The sequence below is a fragment of the Mytilus galloprovincialis genome, chromosome 12 (genome assembly GCF_965363235.1).
Source record: "Mytilus galloprovincialis chromosome 12, xbMytGall1.hap1.1, whole genome shotgun sequence".
In the NCBI taxonomy this organism is placed as follows: Eukaryota; Metazoa; Mollusca; class Bivalvia; order Mytilida; family Mytilidae; genus Mytilus; species Mytilus galloprovincialis.
In genome coordinates, this window is record NC_134849.1 from 4,986,283 (window position 1) to 5,002,735 (window position 16,453).

General features: G+C 31.7%; 1 protein-coding gene across 1 annotated transcript; it reads right to left on the minus strand.

The window, feature by feature from the left end:
• Positions 1-6,373: 6,373 nt before the first annotated feature.
• LOC143053985 (methyltransferase HEMK2-like) lies at positions 6,374-15,383 on the minus strand. Its single transcript, XM_076226813.1, has 6 exons — positions 15,196-15,383; positions 14,558-14,644; positions 11,423-11,513; positions 10,282-10,365; positions 9,333-9,474; positions 6,374-7,000 (listed from the first exon to the last, which is right to left on the minus strand). The coding sequence occupies exons 1-6, from the start codon at positions 15,327-15,329 to the stop codon at positions 6,888-6,890; spliced, it is 651 nt and encodes a 216-aa protein (XP_076082928.1). The 5' UTR covers positions 15,330-15,383; the 3' UTR covers positions 6,374-6,887.
• Between the last annotated feature and the right edge of the window lie 1,070 nt (positions 15,384-16,453).

Genomic DNA, 16,453 nt, shown 5'->3' on the forward strand with positions numbered 1-16,453 from the left:
GTAAGTGGGTATTTTTCTTGTTCTTGTATTTCTAGTTTTTTTTATTAATAATTTGGAACCAAATCGAAGGACTAACGAGTTATGTCCCCTTGTTGTTTTAAGCTTGTAATAGATTCAGATTAAGTATGCTAATTAGATATGTGCGCATAAAAAGTGCGCACAAATCTCAATGTGTAATTTTAAATTCTCAGTGTGTAATTTCAAATTCTCAGTGTGTGTTTTCAGTTTATTTATTCTCATTGTGTCTTTTTGAAATCTCAGTGTGTAATTTTCAATTCTCAGTGTGTAATTTTCAATTCTCAGTGTGCGTTTTTCATTTTTGTAATCTCAGTGCGTCTTTATGAAATCTCAGTGTGTGATTTTTAATTCTCAGTGTGTAATCTTCAATTCTCAGTGTGTAATTTTCAATTCTCAGTGTGTAATTTTCAATTCTCAGTGTGCGTTTTGAAGTTTTTAAATCTCAGTGTGCTTTGTTGTAATTCTCAGTGTGTAAATTTTTCGAAAAATGGTTTAAACATAGTTTTGACGAGAACGGCTTGCTTAGTATCGATCTGATGAGTTAATCCCTTTTTAATAGATTTGTATAGTGTGTTCTTATGTTGTACTGTTACACCACTGTCAAAGGTTAGTGGAAATGGGGAACGTGTCAAAAGAGACAAAAATCAAACGACCAAAGAGACTAAAAAGGTCGCATCATTTAAAAAAATACTCAGTTTGTTCTTGGCCAAATATTTATTACCAGTAACTAGAAAATTTGTTAAATGCTGCTTATAAAACTCCGACTATAAAATTATGTAATTATCTTTTATAAATGCAATATGGAAAATGAGATTTCAAATTCTTACTTAACATTGTATGATGTGTGTTGTTTCTGCTGTTTATCATTGTGTCATACATGTGTAATATATGTTTTGATTACCATAGCATGCATGTGCTTTTTGCAAATACATTAATTAGACTAGACTGCTACTTGAAAAGAGGGCATAGATGAAATGTTAATTGGTACAGAAATTTTGCCTTGAAACATAAAGAGAGTGTGGCACACACCCAACAAAAGACACCAAAAGTAAAAAAGCGAGACATAGGTATGCTGTTTCCGACGTCGGCAACGGCGGTTACGGCGGCGTCAACAATGTACGTGTTTGTGATTAGGTCTAGTTTATGGTGAACCACTTGTAGTAAGTCAAAGATATTTGGTATGCAGTTGTATCAGTATTTGCACATCTCACTACCATGGAGATTGTTTGGCCCTGACACTCAGTTATTTTCTGTTGACTTTGAAACTTAGGCTTTAAAACTAAGCCTAAGTTTCAAAGGCACTGGCTACGATTACATGGAAATGTAACAATAATAAAAATATTATTGTTACATAGGAGACTAAATGCCAGAATGCAAAGGCGGATAAGGAACCGATTAATTACGAATGTAACAATAATTACTGAGGCTACGGTTACATGGCGTTATTGTTACATGAAAAACAGCAATCATTAAACTTAGTTGGATACTGAAATCCGAGATAAACCTTACATCCGTTATGGACGGCAATGTGACCATACTGAAAGATGACATAAAACTACATCACATGCTTCCAACCAAACTATTAGATGAGAACATAAACATTGCTCGAGTGAAAAAATATTTCTCACCGGAAGCATGGCAAACATTAAAGGTTGCATTATCATCAAAAAGGGATATCGCAGAATGGAACTGTACAGTATGTGATACGGACATTCACAGTGCGGCATCATTCACTGGTGTGTGATGGCTGCTTGGAGTGGTTTCACCAAAAATGTGTCGGACTCAGAAATGCTCCAAAAACCACTTACTGGATATGTAGAAAATGTCATTGCAAATAAATAATTAAAGAATTAATATTTAATAATTGTATGTATTGTAAATATAAAATAAATGTCTTTAATTTTTATTATCTAGTACATTTTAATAGACCCATCGTATATTGCTGTTTTTCATGTAACAATAACGCCATGTACCCGTAGCCTCAGTAATTATTGTTACATTCGTAATTAATCAGTTCCTTACCCGACTTTGCATTCCGGCATTTAGTCTCTTATGTAACAATAATATTTTTATTATTGTTACATTTCCATGTAACCGTAGCCAGTGTCTAGTTTTAATGTATTAGTTTGTGATTAGTTCAGTTTATGAGGAACCACTAGTGGTAAGTTAATGATAATTGGTATGCAGTTGTATAAGCATTAGCATATCTCATTTCAATGGAGATTATTTGGCCCCGATCCCTTAGTCCTGGTCTATTGACTTTGAAACTTTGGCTTAGTTTTAATGTATTAGTTTGTGATTAGTTCAGTTTATGAGGAACCACTAGTGGTAAGTTAATGATAATTGGTATGCAGTTGTATAAGCATTAGCATATCTCATTTCAATGGAGATTATTTGGCCCCGATCCCTTAGTCCTGGTCTATTGACTTTGAAACTTTGGCTTAGTTTTAATGTATTAGTTTGTGATTAGTTCAGTTTATGAGGAATCACTAGTGGTAAGTTAATGATATTTGATATGCAGTTGTATTAGCATTGTCACATCTTATTACCATGGAAATTATTTTACCCGCCCCCCTCAGTTATGGATTATTGACTTTGAAATTCTGCTTGGTTTTAATGTATCAGTTTGTGTTTAGGTTTAGTCAAAGCGAACTTCTTATGATAAGTCAATGCTATTTGATATGCAGCTGTAAAATATTTGTTTGTTTGTATAGGCATTGGCAAATCTCATTTCCAACGAGATTGTTTAGCCATGTACCTTCAGTCATGGTTCATTGACTTTGAATATTTGCTAAACTCGCATGTTAAAGTGTTGCTATTTTTATTTCAACATTTGAATTATCAAAATTTCAAAAAAGTGAGACATATCTTTGTGATAACACTTATTTAATCCCCATCATTCCAAGTTTAACCGATGGTCTCAGAGCAGATTTCCACCAAAAAGGCTAAACTATTTGTCACATTAGATAACAGAGTTAATATGGTAGTTAGAAGCCAGTGAATTCAACAAAGACTAAATAAATTGTAATTACTTAAACAGCAGTATACTAAAAATGTTTTTACAGGAAAGGGTATTATTATCACTATATTTATATCACACTGCAGTCATCAAAGTCATCAAAGTGCGTTACTGGTGTGACAGATTTGCTTCCCTTAGAATGTGTAGTAGATACTTGGCCAGCGGTAAGCGGTTGAGCTAGGGAAGCACTTCTTTAGCTCATAGATATAAAAAGATGTGGAATGAGTGCCAATGAGACACTCCCATTAGAGTAACCCCTTGTAGCACAGAGGTTCTGGTGAAGACATTGTGACTGCTGCATAAGGCCAAATAAAATAGTATGTGTGGTTCCAGTTACATCTGTAAAAAAGTTAGGGTAGGTAGGTAGGGATTTTTTTTTTTATTCTATGTTTTTTATTTACCTTGAGTCTATAGGAGCAACATTCTGACTTTAACAGTGCTTAATGGAAAATGACAAATGCTGATATTAGGACAAAAAAGAAGGGTAGATAGGGTAACTGGAACCACACATATTTTTTTATTTGGTCTAAGAATCATGCTCTCCTGTTACAATAGAATACATTACTACTGGGAGGTGGATTTTATTGATTGGAAATGTATTGTATACTTTCATGATAGCAATATTTACAATCGCATCCATCACTAATTCAGATTTTAGTATTCTCTAAAATTCAGTTAACAAATATGCATGTCTTGTAGCTGTCTCAATGCCAAAACATCTACAAGTTTATACCAATCATTACAAAAGGTTTCCCACTTAGTACAATAAAAAAACAAAAAATTGCCATGTAGTTTATAGACGAATTTATACATTTAGAATCAAATAGTATTTGTAATTTAAATAAATGGCCATCCAAACATTATTCTTACATAAAGATTACCATTACAAATTTAATAAGATATTAATGATGTCTGGATAAAAAAACACAAGTGCAAGAATATTTGTCAACTAGATTGATACACTTGGTTTACTGTTCAGTGGCAAATATGTCATGGAAATTTTTCTTAATTCGTTAAAATCTTGCATCTAAATTTAGATTTTTTAATTAACAAAATATCCATTATATTCAAATATTTGGCTTTGAGCATTTCTAATGAAGTCAAATGCATTATAGCGTGTAGGACTGTTTTTAAAAGAGGTAAAAGTCTGCCAAAAAAACTTTTGAACATTCTTTGACTTAAATGTCCGACTATGAGTCAACCAGTCATTGTTTGTTATCCTGACAGATACTAGTCTCTTGGAAAAGTAACAAATACAAATTTTAAAATATCTTTTCTTATGTTCGATCCAGTAATGGTTGGAAATTGCAACAATTAAACATTCCAGTGGCAGATCAAGAAATTTCCATAGAGCTACCTTATTACATAGGTCATTCCATCCCCCCCCAAAAAAAACCCAACTAAAATGCAAATCTGTAATGCTCTAGAATTAAATCACTAGTGACACCATTGTGGGTTTTAATAGAGAAGAATCTACTGACCCTTTTAAAGCTTTAACTGGGTCACCAACTGCTTTTAAGAGGGTTTTTGTTGGCCAATCTTTAGTATTTGTGTGGTATTGTGGGTTGCTGTCCTTTAAATCTTTCTTTGTTTATTTTGGCATGGTGTAGTTTAATTGTATTGCCCCCTTCCCCATTTTGTCTCTTCTTCTTTTTCTCTTTGTATTTACAAAATTATATGAAATATGATAAACATGCCCTCGTGTTGTTCAGCTATTTAATACAGGGTCTCTGTTTTAATTCCTATATTATGTAAAGTTTCCATGCATTTCTTTTTCAGCTAATACAGTTTTGGTGACTTTTGTGACCCTTTCTTTTGTGGCCTTGGGCTGTTCCTGCTCTTTGGTCAAGCTTTTGACCCTTTTGACTAGTGTTGTCAACGATTAACCGGTTAACCGGTCGAACGACCAAATACCGAATACCAAAAGCGCTAACCGGTTAACCAGACTTATTTTCAATTTTGATAGATTTGATATAAATTTGTATTGAAATCAATAAATAGTTATGTTTTATTTAAAAAATGTGGTCGTGGTAATTAATTTGACAGATCAATTGCCCAGTATATTGATTGCTATAGTTAATCCTTAAAACATAAAGTTGGTTAGAGCTCGGGCAGGATCTTAAAGAAACATAATTAGTATACATGTTTTTTTAACCGTAACTTTAAATCAGTGATGCGATTAAATTTGACTAATTACTTCATTGTTTCGTTTTTGATTTAATATTGTGTAAACCTACATCTAAATGTGCAACCTCCGTAGTGCTAGGCTTAGTCTTATTTTAAACGAAATACTAACTCAAAAATTGTAAAATGCAAACAAATGTGAATGTACTCAATGTATACGTGATAGTACGGGTAACGCACTTAAAGAAACAAGTAAACAAAGTTAAGAAACATGTTGTACGGTGACCTATAGTTGTTCATTTCTGTGTCATTTTGGTCTCTTGTGGAGAATTGTCTCATTGGCAATCATACCACATCTTCTTTTTATTTTAATAATTAATCATTTCAAATTGAAACACTCCACATTATTTTCGGAGACAACAAGAGAAAAGGAAAGAATAATCGGTTTCAGATATATTCAATTCTACGAGATCAAGAAGTTTATTTTTTATTTTTCAATCTGAAGTTGGTACAATCGCTATATAGTTGATACGGTGTATTCGATTATTAGAAGTCAAACTTCGCCATGCAGGAATCCTCACAGACAAGCCTTATAATGCCATAGGACAAACTTCAATTCCATAAGCGTAAATTTATGACTTGGATGAAAGGTTGTCAAATTGACTCTCATACCTCATCTTATATAAGGGTAGGTTACTATTGATAAAGCTTTCAAACACCAACTTAAACTACCGGTTAACCGGTTAATCGGTCGAAAGTTTATCCGAGTAACCGGTTAGGAAAAAGTGTACAATTTGACAACACTACTTTTGACACATTCTGGTTTCCATTCTCAATTTTATAACAAAATGATGGTTTTCTATACTTTTTTACTCATATTTCATTCAAAATAAGCTTTGTAGATCTTTTTATTATTCTGTAGCCTTACCGATTATATATTGCATGTTTGTTTCTAAGAAACAACAGGAAAAATAAACTGCATTCTTCATTGTTATCCTTACATTGAATATGAGACAGAAGATGTGGTATGATTGTCAAGAGACTACTCTCCACAACAGACCAAATGACACAGGAATTAAAAGCTATAGGTCACCATACGTCCTTCACCAATGAGCAAAACTTGACCGCATAGAATAACTCTATGTTAAATGTGTACTAAAATAGATTTTATTGAAAATATCTGAATAACTTGGCACAATTCAGTGTCACTACTAAGAGAATTCATCAAGTTTATTAAACAAGTACATTCAATATCAGCTTATCAAAGTCATGATAGATAGAATCAACTTTCAAGTTCAATAAATGCTGTAATCTCTCCCAAAAACAGTTGGGGGAATTGATATTCTGCATCAATTTTCTTCTTATGCCTAATTATGCTTAACAGCTTTTAGAAATACTGGTCATCAACTGATTTTCTAACCAGTACACTAGTGAGATGTTATCAAATCTGACTTTAAACTTAGATCTCAAATCCAGCACTTCCTTCTCAGAACATGTTTATTATACTGCCAGGACTTAGCTGCTGTACCACCAGTGGTTTGTTTGCTAGAACCTGATTGAGAAGTGTACCTAATTATAAATGGATTCTCAGCTCTGGACCCTGTAATGGTGAGTCCTCTTGGCTGTAACTCTGACCCTATGATGACAAGGCCTTTCGCTTGGATTATAATGCAATACTGTATCTCTGACAACATCATGGTGAGCCTTCCACTTTTATTATAATGCACTATCTAGTCAACCTAGTGAATTTTAACACAGACAGTAACTCAGGACCAGTTCTCCTTGTAAGGATGTTTTCCATTTTAAAGCCTTCATTCAACATTATCTTCTCTATGTCATCTGTAAAAAGAAAAATACAATATATACTTCATTTAGAAATAGCAAGAACACAGATTAACGTATATGATTTTATTTCAGGGGGTCAATAAGAAGGCTCATACTGTGGATTCATTAATATTCGTTGGATATCAATGTTCGTGGATTTTGTGGACACAGTGTGACAGGTGAACCACGAAATTAAATGTTCCAACGAATTCCAAATTATCGATATGCCTATATATGCAGACTTTGGCAAAACCAAGAAATTAAATATCTAAGAAATTGTAAGTTTTCCTTGATCCGCGAAAAATTGGTATGCACAAATGAATGCACAGTAAAACAAAATACTAGCTTAAAAATCAGCACAAAGTGCAATCAGACAAAATGCAAAAAATATACAAGTTTTATTGTTACAGTCGACTCTCGTTATCTCGAAGTCAGCCAGACCAGAGAAATATTTTGAGATACACATAGTTCGACTCAAACAATAAAGGGCTGCGCTTTAGCGCATGATACGCCCTTTGCTCTTTTAACTTGTCTTTTATGCTTTAAATGAATTTATATGATCAACTAGAAATATATATACAAATCAAAAGGGATGTTACATTAATATATTCACCAAAGTTTCATAAAATCCCCCTTTTTTTAAGTATAAAAATTCATTACTTAAGAAAACGTAAAATCTAAAATTTATAAAGATGGAAAGGGAGCGTATGTCAATAAATATAAACAATTTATCAAAGTTGCATAAAATTTTGTGAAAGTGTTAGTTATTGTCCCAAAATTGGAAAATCCTCCCTTTTTTAAGCATAAAAATTCATAACACAGAAATGTAAAATCTGAAATTTATAAAAATTGAAAGGGAGCTTACATCAATAGATATAAACAATTCACCAAAGTTTCATGGACATTGGTGAAAGCCTTTTTGAGTTATTGTCCAAAGTGTTGAAAATCCCCCTTTTTTTTATGAATAAAGCCCCATAAATCCAAAACTTAAAATCTGAAATTTATATAAATAGAAAGGGAGCTTACATCAATAGATATAAACAATTCACCAAAGTTTCATGGACATTGGTGAAAGCCTTTTTGAGTTATTGTCCGAAGTGTTAAAAATCCCCCCTTTTTTTTATAAATAAAGCCCCATAAATCCAAAACTTAAAATCTGAAATTTATAAAAATTGAAAAGGAGCTTACTTCAATAGATATAAACAATTCACCAAAGTTTCATGGACATTGGTGAAAGCCTTTTTGAGTTATTGTCCGAAGTGTTGAAAAAATCCCCCCTTTTTTATGAATAAAGCCCCATAAATCCAAAACTTAAAATCTGAAATTAAAAAAAAACCAAAGGGAGCTTACGTCAATAGATATAAACAATTCACTTAAGTTTCATGGAAATTGGTGAAAGTGTTTTTGAGTTATTGTCCGAAGTGTGGACGACGGACAGACGGACAGACGGACAACGGTATACCATAATATGTCCCGTCTAAAAGACAACGGGCGTATAAAAACCGGAAATTTGACAAACCAAGGGACACAACTCTTGCTTAGCTTGGTAAAGCTAAAATAAATCGAGGTGAATATGAGAAGGGGATCGATATTCTGGTATTAGATTGATAGTCTTTCATTATTATAATAAATCTATTTTTACTTATTCAATTGTTTCAGTTACAATTTTTTCCGATGGCTTTTATCCGAGAAAGTAATTTCCAATCGATAGTTTCGTTATTCAGGTTGTTTATAGTTGACAAAATTGTTTATTCTGGGATACAAGAGATTTTAGAAAATTTAGATTTCTCTTCATTTTGTTTTATCTCACTCTTTCTTTTTGAAAGAAAATACAACAAGACGTCGATTGAGTTGATCAATCATCAACGGAAGTCATAATCCTTACTTTATACACACCCAAGCTCCTTAGTGTAAATGACAATTAATTGCTTTGTAAACATTTTAAATACATTTTCATACGTTTCATGTTTTTGACATATGTGTATTCGTTCGAGATAGATAATGAATTTTGAATGCTTTTGTTAACCTTGGGACTGTAAATTTAGTTTGACTCAACCAAAATTTCAACTCATCAGGAGTTGAATTACTTACATTTATATGAAACAAATTTCGGGACCATGTGAAAACTTCAACTCATCTGAAATTTCGAGTCAACCGAGTTCAAGTCAACGAGAGTTAACTGTATTTATTTTTTGTATATCAATTTTTTCAAAGATATTTACTTTCCAGATCAGTAAACAAAGTTTTAAAAAATATTTGTGACTTTTAAAGTTCAGTATTTTTGGAATCACAAAAAATATATCATTTGCAACAATCCCATTCACTTGTATTTAAACAATGCAAGCACCTTGATTATTCTCTTTAACTATAACCAGATAGAAGACTCCCTTTGGTGATAAGATGTCCTTGACCTTGGGAAATAATCTGTTCATTACTTGTCTGCCGTCAGTGCCACCTGCCCATGATGCTTCTATAGAGTAACTACCAACCTATCAAACAAACAAACAAACATACAATCATATATATAGGAAGATGTGGTATGAGTGCCAATGAGATATCTATCCATCTAAAGTCACAATTTATAAAAGTAAATCATTATAGGTCAATGTACGGCCTTCAACACATAGCCTTGACTGAACAACAGGCTATAAAGAGCCCAAAACTTTAAAATCATACCACATCCTCTTTTATATAATGTTACTATTCTTGTATATAAAATCTGAATCAGATCATCAGGAGTAAGACTGTATAAGGGTTCATTACATATAGAGAGGTACATTTGGCAAGGGGGTGCTTAGCCCTCAATGGAGCTAAATTTATGGTAAATCTTGTTTGAGGGTCATACTGCATCAAAGTTGCCCCAACCTCTTCCAGAATCCTGGATCTGCATTTGAAAGATAATTTGATTTATTTTATACGTTTGATGGCGATGTATAGTTAATCAACCATAAAATAACAAATTTTAACTTGCCAATAAGCACAAATCAGAATACACTAATTTTAAACACTCAACCACTAAAGTAAATCAATAAAAATTCCCTATAATTTTGTTGAATAACAATAGAATTACTTGAGGTCATTTTTCAATGTTTTTATTAGGCCAGTCTGTACAAAATTGATATCAGTCGTGCTAACTTGTATTAACTCAATTCAATTTAAAGTTTTATTAACCTTATAGTTGATATTCAATTAACTACATAAACACAAGTGCTAGTAAGCTTTTCAAATCGACTAAGTGATATATTGAAATAAACCAATTCATAAATTTGTAGAGGAATAATTTAAGTTTTAATTACCTCTTCAGGAGGGGTCACAACATAGGGAGGGTTAAACAGTAGTACATCTACACTCTTATATAGCCTTGGTAGTAATCCTGTAACCTGAAAACGTAAAATAAGACTGTTTAAATATAGTCATGAATGAGCATCAAAAAGTAAAAAAAAACATGCTTGGTCTACAAGACACTACCGGTACATGGAAAACAACCTCAAATTTAGAAATTATCCATTGGTTAACAAGATATTGTAAATCAGGTCAGACAGGTGCTATAGAAGGGAAATTGCTTACAATGGGAGGCAACTCTCATATTGTACTTAATTGATAACCCCTTGTAATAGATTGTCCCCCTCCCTCATTAATTCATTTTAATTTTTTTTTAATTATCTTTATCATTACCCAAATTAGGTTCAGGTGCTTCATATTGTTCCTTTCCGCTTATTGATACATTTGTCCCATGTTTGGTTTAACTATACAATGGCATTGTTATAATAAAGCACCTTTCGCTAAACATTATTAGGTGTCAATTCTGCATTTTTTAGTACTTTTTATCAGTTGCAATTGATGCTTCTAATCTAGCTTACTGTAAATTCAAAAAAATAATTACATGTATTTATTATTTTGAGTTTTTATTTGTGAAACACCTATCTCATTGCAATTTTTACAATAATATAAACATACGCTCAATTTCTTAATTTACATGCAATATAAATGAAAGAAAGATTGGACAAAGCTGTCACAAATAGAAATATTCAGCTAAAAGACATATATATATATGTACCACAGACATGATCTGCTAGAATATCAATACAAAAGTTGTCCTCAACATCCATGAAATATTTGCAACTAAATGTCAAGCAAACAACAACCAAACAATGAAAAATTATTACCTTACATGTGAGGAGATGGATAAATGTAAATATTTAATACAATTTCTTCCTTATAGATTAGACTGTAGGTTTTGCTGTTTGAATGGTTTTTACACTAGTAATTTTTTGGGGCCCTTTATAGCTTGCTGTTTGGTGTGAGCCAAGGCTCTGTGTTGAAGATGGAACTTTGACCTATAATGGTTTACTTTTATGAATTGTGACTTGGATGGAGAGTTGTCTCCTTTGCACTCATACCACATCTTCTTATGTCTACTAACAAATTTAAGTTTACCAAATCTGTGATGACTGGTTCCACCTGTACATTGTTACTCTCTGCTGTCTTTCTAGTTACTCTAGCAGCCACTGGGTTAATATCTGTTGACCTACAATGTTCATTGACATATTACTTATATATGTTAATCTGCTTTATACATGTACATGTATATACTATATTTTATTAAAACTGAATGGCAAATGATTTTCCTTTTCTGTTATTAATTTACATATATATATAATTCTTCTTTTCTTGGATTTTATTGGAACCAAATAAAATTCAATATTGAGAGAATGAGAGTATACTCAATATGAAGTCTGGAGCTGTCATGTCAGTTAACTGGTAGTAGTCTGTTGTTATTTATGTATTATTGTCATTTTGTTTATTTTCTTTTGTTACATCTTCTTATACCAGACACGGACTTCTCTTGAACTGAATTTAAATGTGCGTATTGTTATGCATTTACTTTTCTACATTGGCTAGAGGTATGGGGGAGGGCCTTTGTAAGTCTTGTATTATTTTTAATTTTAGTTTCTTGTGTATAACTTGGAGTTTAGTATGGCATTCATTATCACTGAGCTAGTGTATGTGTTTGTTTGGGGGCCAGCTGAAAGATGCCACTGGATGCAGGAATTTTTCACTGCATTGAAGACCTATTGGTGACCTTCTGCTGTTGTCTGTTTTATGGTCGGGTGGTTGTTTCCAGGGTTTAAGCTAGGATTTTGAGGACTTAAGTCACTTTTGCGCACTATTAAAAAATTTTGTGCAACAGAAAAGACCAACGGATGTATATTACTAGCTTGATCTTTAACTTTGTCAGATTTTAAAGGGGTCTTTACAGGACTTAGGCATGATTGGCAGTTATTGTATGATTTGGCTGTATTGGCTCTTATTAGGAAAGATTCTGACATGGGATCTGGAAATTTAGTTCACAATTTCTCTACAGTTTGTTCCAGAGGACATTCCTGATCAACAAAAGTTAGATTCCATTTTTTTTAAACAAGAAATCACAGCAGAAATTAACTTGCAATGATTATCTCACTGCATAACCATTACCCTTATTAAACGTCTAAATCGATATTTGGAAATCATTTCTATTACAATGGAAATGAATAAAATCCTTTTTGGAACGATTATAATTACTGTAACTTAGTGTAAGGAGGTTGTACACAAATCAAGAATAGATCACGTTTTCTACTTTCAGTTTTAAAAATAAATGAAAACGGGAAGTGACACGATATCCTTTTATATTTCTGTCAAGAAATAAATAAACTCAACTGAGTACTTTTATTTCTTACTATTATATCTATTCCACTCCTTTTAAATCTGTGCGTTTTAAGATATCTTGACTAACAATATTTTATGCTTAATGAACATAAAATAGTAGGTGTAAATATTTTTATGATAGATTTTACATTACTACATGATTTTAGGACAACAATATTTCTGTAAGGATTGTATTTATTCTAATCTAGTCTGTTCCATGTTTTTAAACAATTTTAAATAAAAATAAGGGCTTTTTTTTTTACCATGTGACAAAGGTGCTCCGTTGCAGAGGAATTTTCCTAGAGAAGAAGAAGACACGTGGATAATAAATTCAAAACAAGTCTGGATTGATTCATCAGGAAATTATCATTTTTTGATTTAAATTCCTTTAGTTAGAGATATATATTCGTTTCATTTAATTCATACTAAATTATTTCGTATTTTACATTTTAGCTGTCTATAAATAGTCAAAGGAATACTTTCACGCATGCATAGCACACAGTACAGGAAGCACCTGTTTGACTCGTGAAAACATTTCTGATTGTTTTGAATAAAGTTTTATATTTTAAATGGAATTTGTCGAAAGTTTTTGATAAAAATTTATATCAAGTATGACGAAAATGCGTTCAAATGACGAATCTACGACAAACGAACATCAAATTGTTATCGTTTGAGAGAAATTGAAATGCGAATGGCTGGCGGAATCGATTTTGATCAAATGACGAAACTTTTTTTTATAGTCCTAGTTGATTAAATGCCGACTGACTGATATTCCTTGGGAAAATAATTATGATGGTCAATTATGAGGTTTAATTAACGGATTAGTGACCCATCCAATGGCGATAAGCTGATTAGTTGAAATGACAACTTGTCACACCTGTTGCAAATGTTAATTACCTGGGGATCATAAACTTGTCAAAAACATAAAGACAGGTAGATTAATAGTATTTTAATACGAAAATATTTTTTCAACTTTCAAAATTTAAGTCACGAAATTGATTTGAAATACTTTTGTCAATGCGAAGATCGTTTCGTAAATTACAAAAGTGACAAGCGCTAGCAAAATCACTGGTTGTCTTTTTGACACATTCCCCATTTCCATTCTCAATTATTGTACCTAATTGATAATGCCTTGTTGTAGATTTGCCCCCCTTCTAACTTCATCTGGGTTTCAAGCAAGAGAGGCAGGTTCCAGTCACATTTAATCATGTATTTGATATTTTTTCATTTGTTTTATTATCTTTGTTTCTGGTTCAGGTAATTCATATTGACACTTTATTCATTGCACCTTATTGATACTATGTTTGTTATAACTATGTATGACTGCATTATTATGACAAGGCACCTTTCTATTCAAATTAAATAAAATTCAATATATAGAAACAAATTCAAGTGACATTTTTATAAGAAGAATCATTTCAAGGCAAAAAAAGATTGGGACAAAGTTATGATAAACAAGAATTTGTCTGTAGTACACGGATGCCCTGCTTGCACTATCATTTTATATGTTCAGTGGACTGTGCAATTGGGGTAAAAACTCTTATTTGGCATTAACATCAGAGAGATCATATATCATAAATCATAAGGAACATTATTATTATGGTTGATTGGACTTCAACTTCATCAAAAACTACCTTGACCAAAAACTTTAACCTGACGTGGGATGGACAGACAGACAGACAAACAAACAAACTAACGCAAGGCTAGTGGACACATAGACCAGATAACATATAGAATACCCATAAAATGGGACATAAAAATGTCTCTTGACCAGGACACGGAAGGCAAGTGATGAAAAACATCAATTTGCCCTTTGGGCCAAGGGAGCTAAAAAAAAGAGGATGGATTTTCAAGTTCAAGTAGAATCCAGTAATGAATCATACAAACCAATAAACTGCAGACTCTCCAAGTACCCTAGCTAGGAATGTAATACAAACACCTGATCCACTCCCTACTTCCACACAAATACTTGGTCTACAATGAAAAACAGTGCGATTAATGAATTTCATTGTTTAAAAAAAATATATTTACCATCTACACCTATAAGAAACTTTAACCTCATCTATTACTATTATACAATGTTATACCATGTACTACCAAGGGTTAGTTGGAGTTTTACTTTCTCCAAAGATATCACTGTTTTATTAAAATTTGTCAAATAATGGTAACACATGTAATATCTATCACCTTGTAGATATCAAACTGTTGCATTATAGTTGTAAAATAATTGAGTAATATGCTTCATACAGCAGCATTCATGGTTTATCAGTACAGTTAATAAAATATTAGTTTTTATGTTTCTATTTTCCTATATATATTTGTACGAGTTTTTATTATAGCTGTCACACTATATAAGTATGAACATTGTTTTGTTATAGTTGACACAATAATTGTGTAAATAGTATTCTAGAATTCTAAAAGTTAAAATATAAGCTATCAACATGAACATTTTTAATTTTTTGTTGCTTGTTGTTACTGTTCTAATTTTGTGGTCATTTGTTATATCTATATAGTAAGATATTTACTCTTGTTTTCTTAGATACTCGTAATCGTTTTCTATAGCATCGAGGAGTAAAAATGAATCTTCTGCTGGTTCATAAACATGTTTCAAGTCTTCATCTGTTAGATGAGAAAAGTTTGGGGTAGCAAAACGTGACATTTGTTGTGATTCTATATTTTAAAGGGGAACAACTCTGCCTGGTCTACCTAAAATTAGGTATTAAAATTCGTACCTAGTCCTGTTTGTCCCTTTTTCTCTTTAAGGATAAACTTTTTCTGAGCGTAAATAAACAATGTCATATAATCAAGGTTTAGAGTTACATATTTTATAAGTTGTTTTAATCTAATAATGATTTGATCATTGTTAGTTCAAAAAAGTCAACAAAATTCTTTTCATATTTTCCAAAAAAACCAACATATTTTCCAAATTAAAAAAATAAGTCCTTACCATAATAATTAAATGCTTAATTTTATTGCTTTTTACTCATTATTTGTAAGGTGTACATTTTATTATTTGCCAAATATTTGTTTATATATTACAGAATAAAATTTAAACATTTTATCATGTTTATTGAATAAATGCACATGTGTACCCCAATAGGGTTGAAGGCATACACAAATCAACGAAATAATGTTACAATACATCATAAAAGACAATAAAAGAACAAACATTATATACATATATGTATCTATCATGCTGTTGTTGAGTCCACCCTCCTCAGTGACCATGACTCTTTAAGAAATGGAGCAGCATACTGCATAATATTGACGGACCTGAAAGACATGAAACCATTTTATCAAAGTCATCTATATTATCTATATCGGAATAGATATTTTTAACATTCTGTAAAAATTCAAATCTCAAATATTCATTTTTTCTTACATGTAAATAAAAAATGTTCTTTATCATCTAATTTTTATAGACAACAACGTTGACATAAACGTGTTTTCTCTTTTTATATTTTTGTATCTGCCCCTTTCAATTTCCAAAATATGGTCACTTACCCTTAATTTAGTAAATTGTTTCCTTGTTTCAAAGTTATTTTCTTTCAGTAAATAATGCTCAATTTCATATTTTTTGGTTTTTTTTTGTTTTTTGTTTATTTTTTTAAAGAACAACATTTTATAATTTATTTGCACAATCTCATTTGTTTATTCATTTTATATTTTTCTTTTATCAATATTTTCAATATCAGGTATGTTTAAATTATTTTCATATGGTTGTAATTTTTACAAAGGTATACCAAGAATAGGTTCCTGCTTCATCCAATAGTTTAGTTGTGC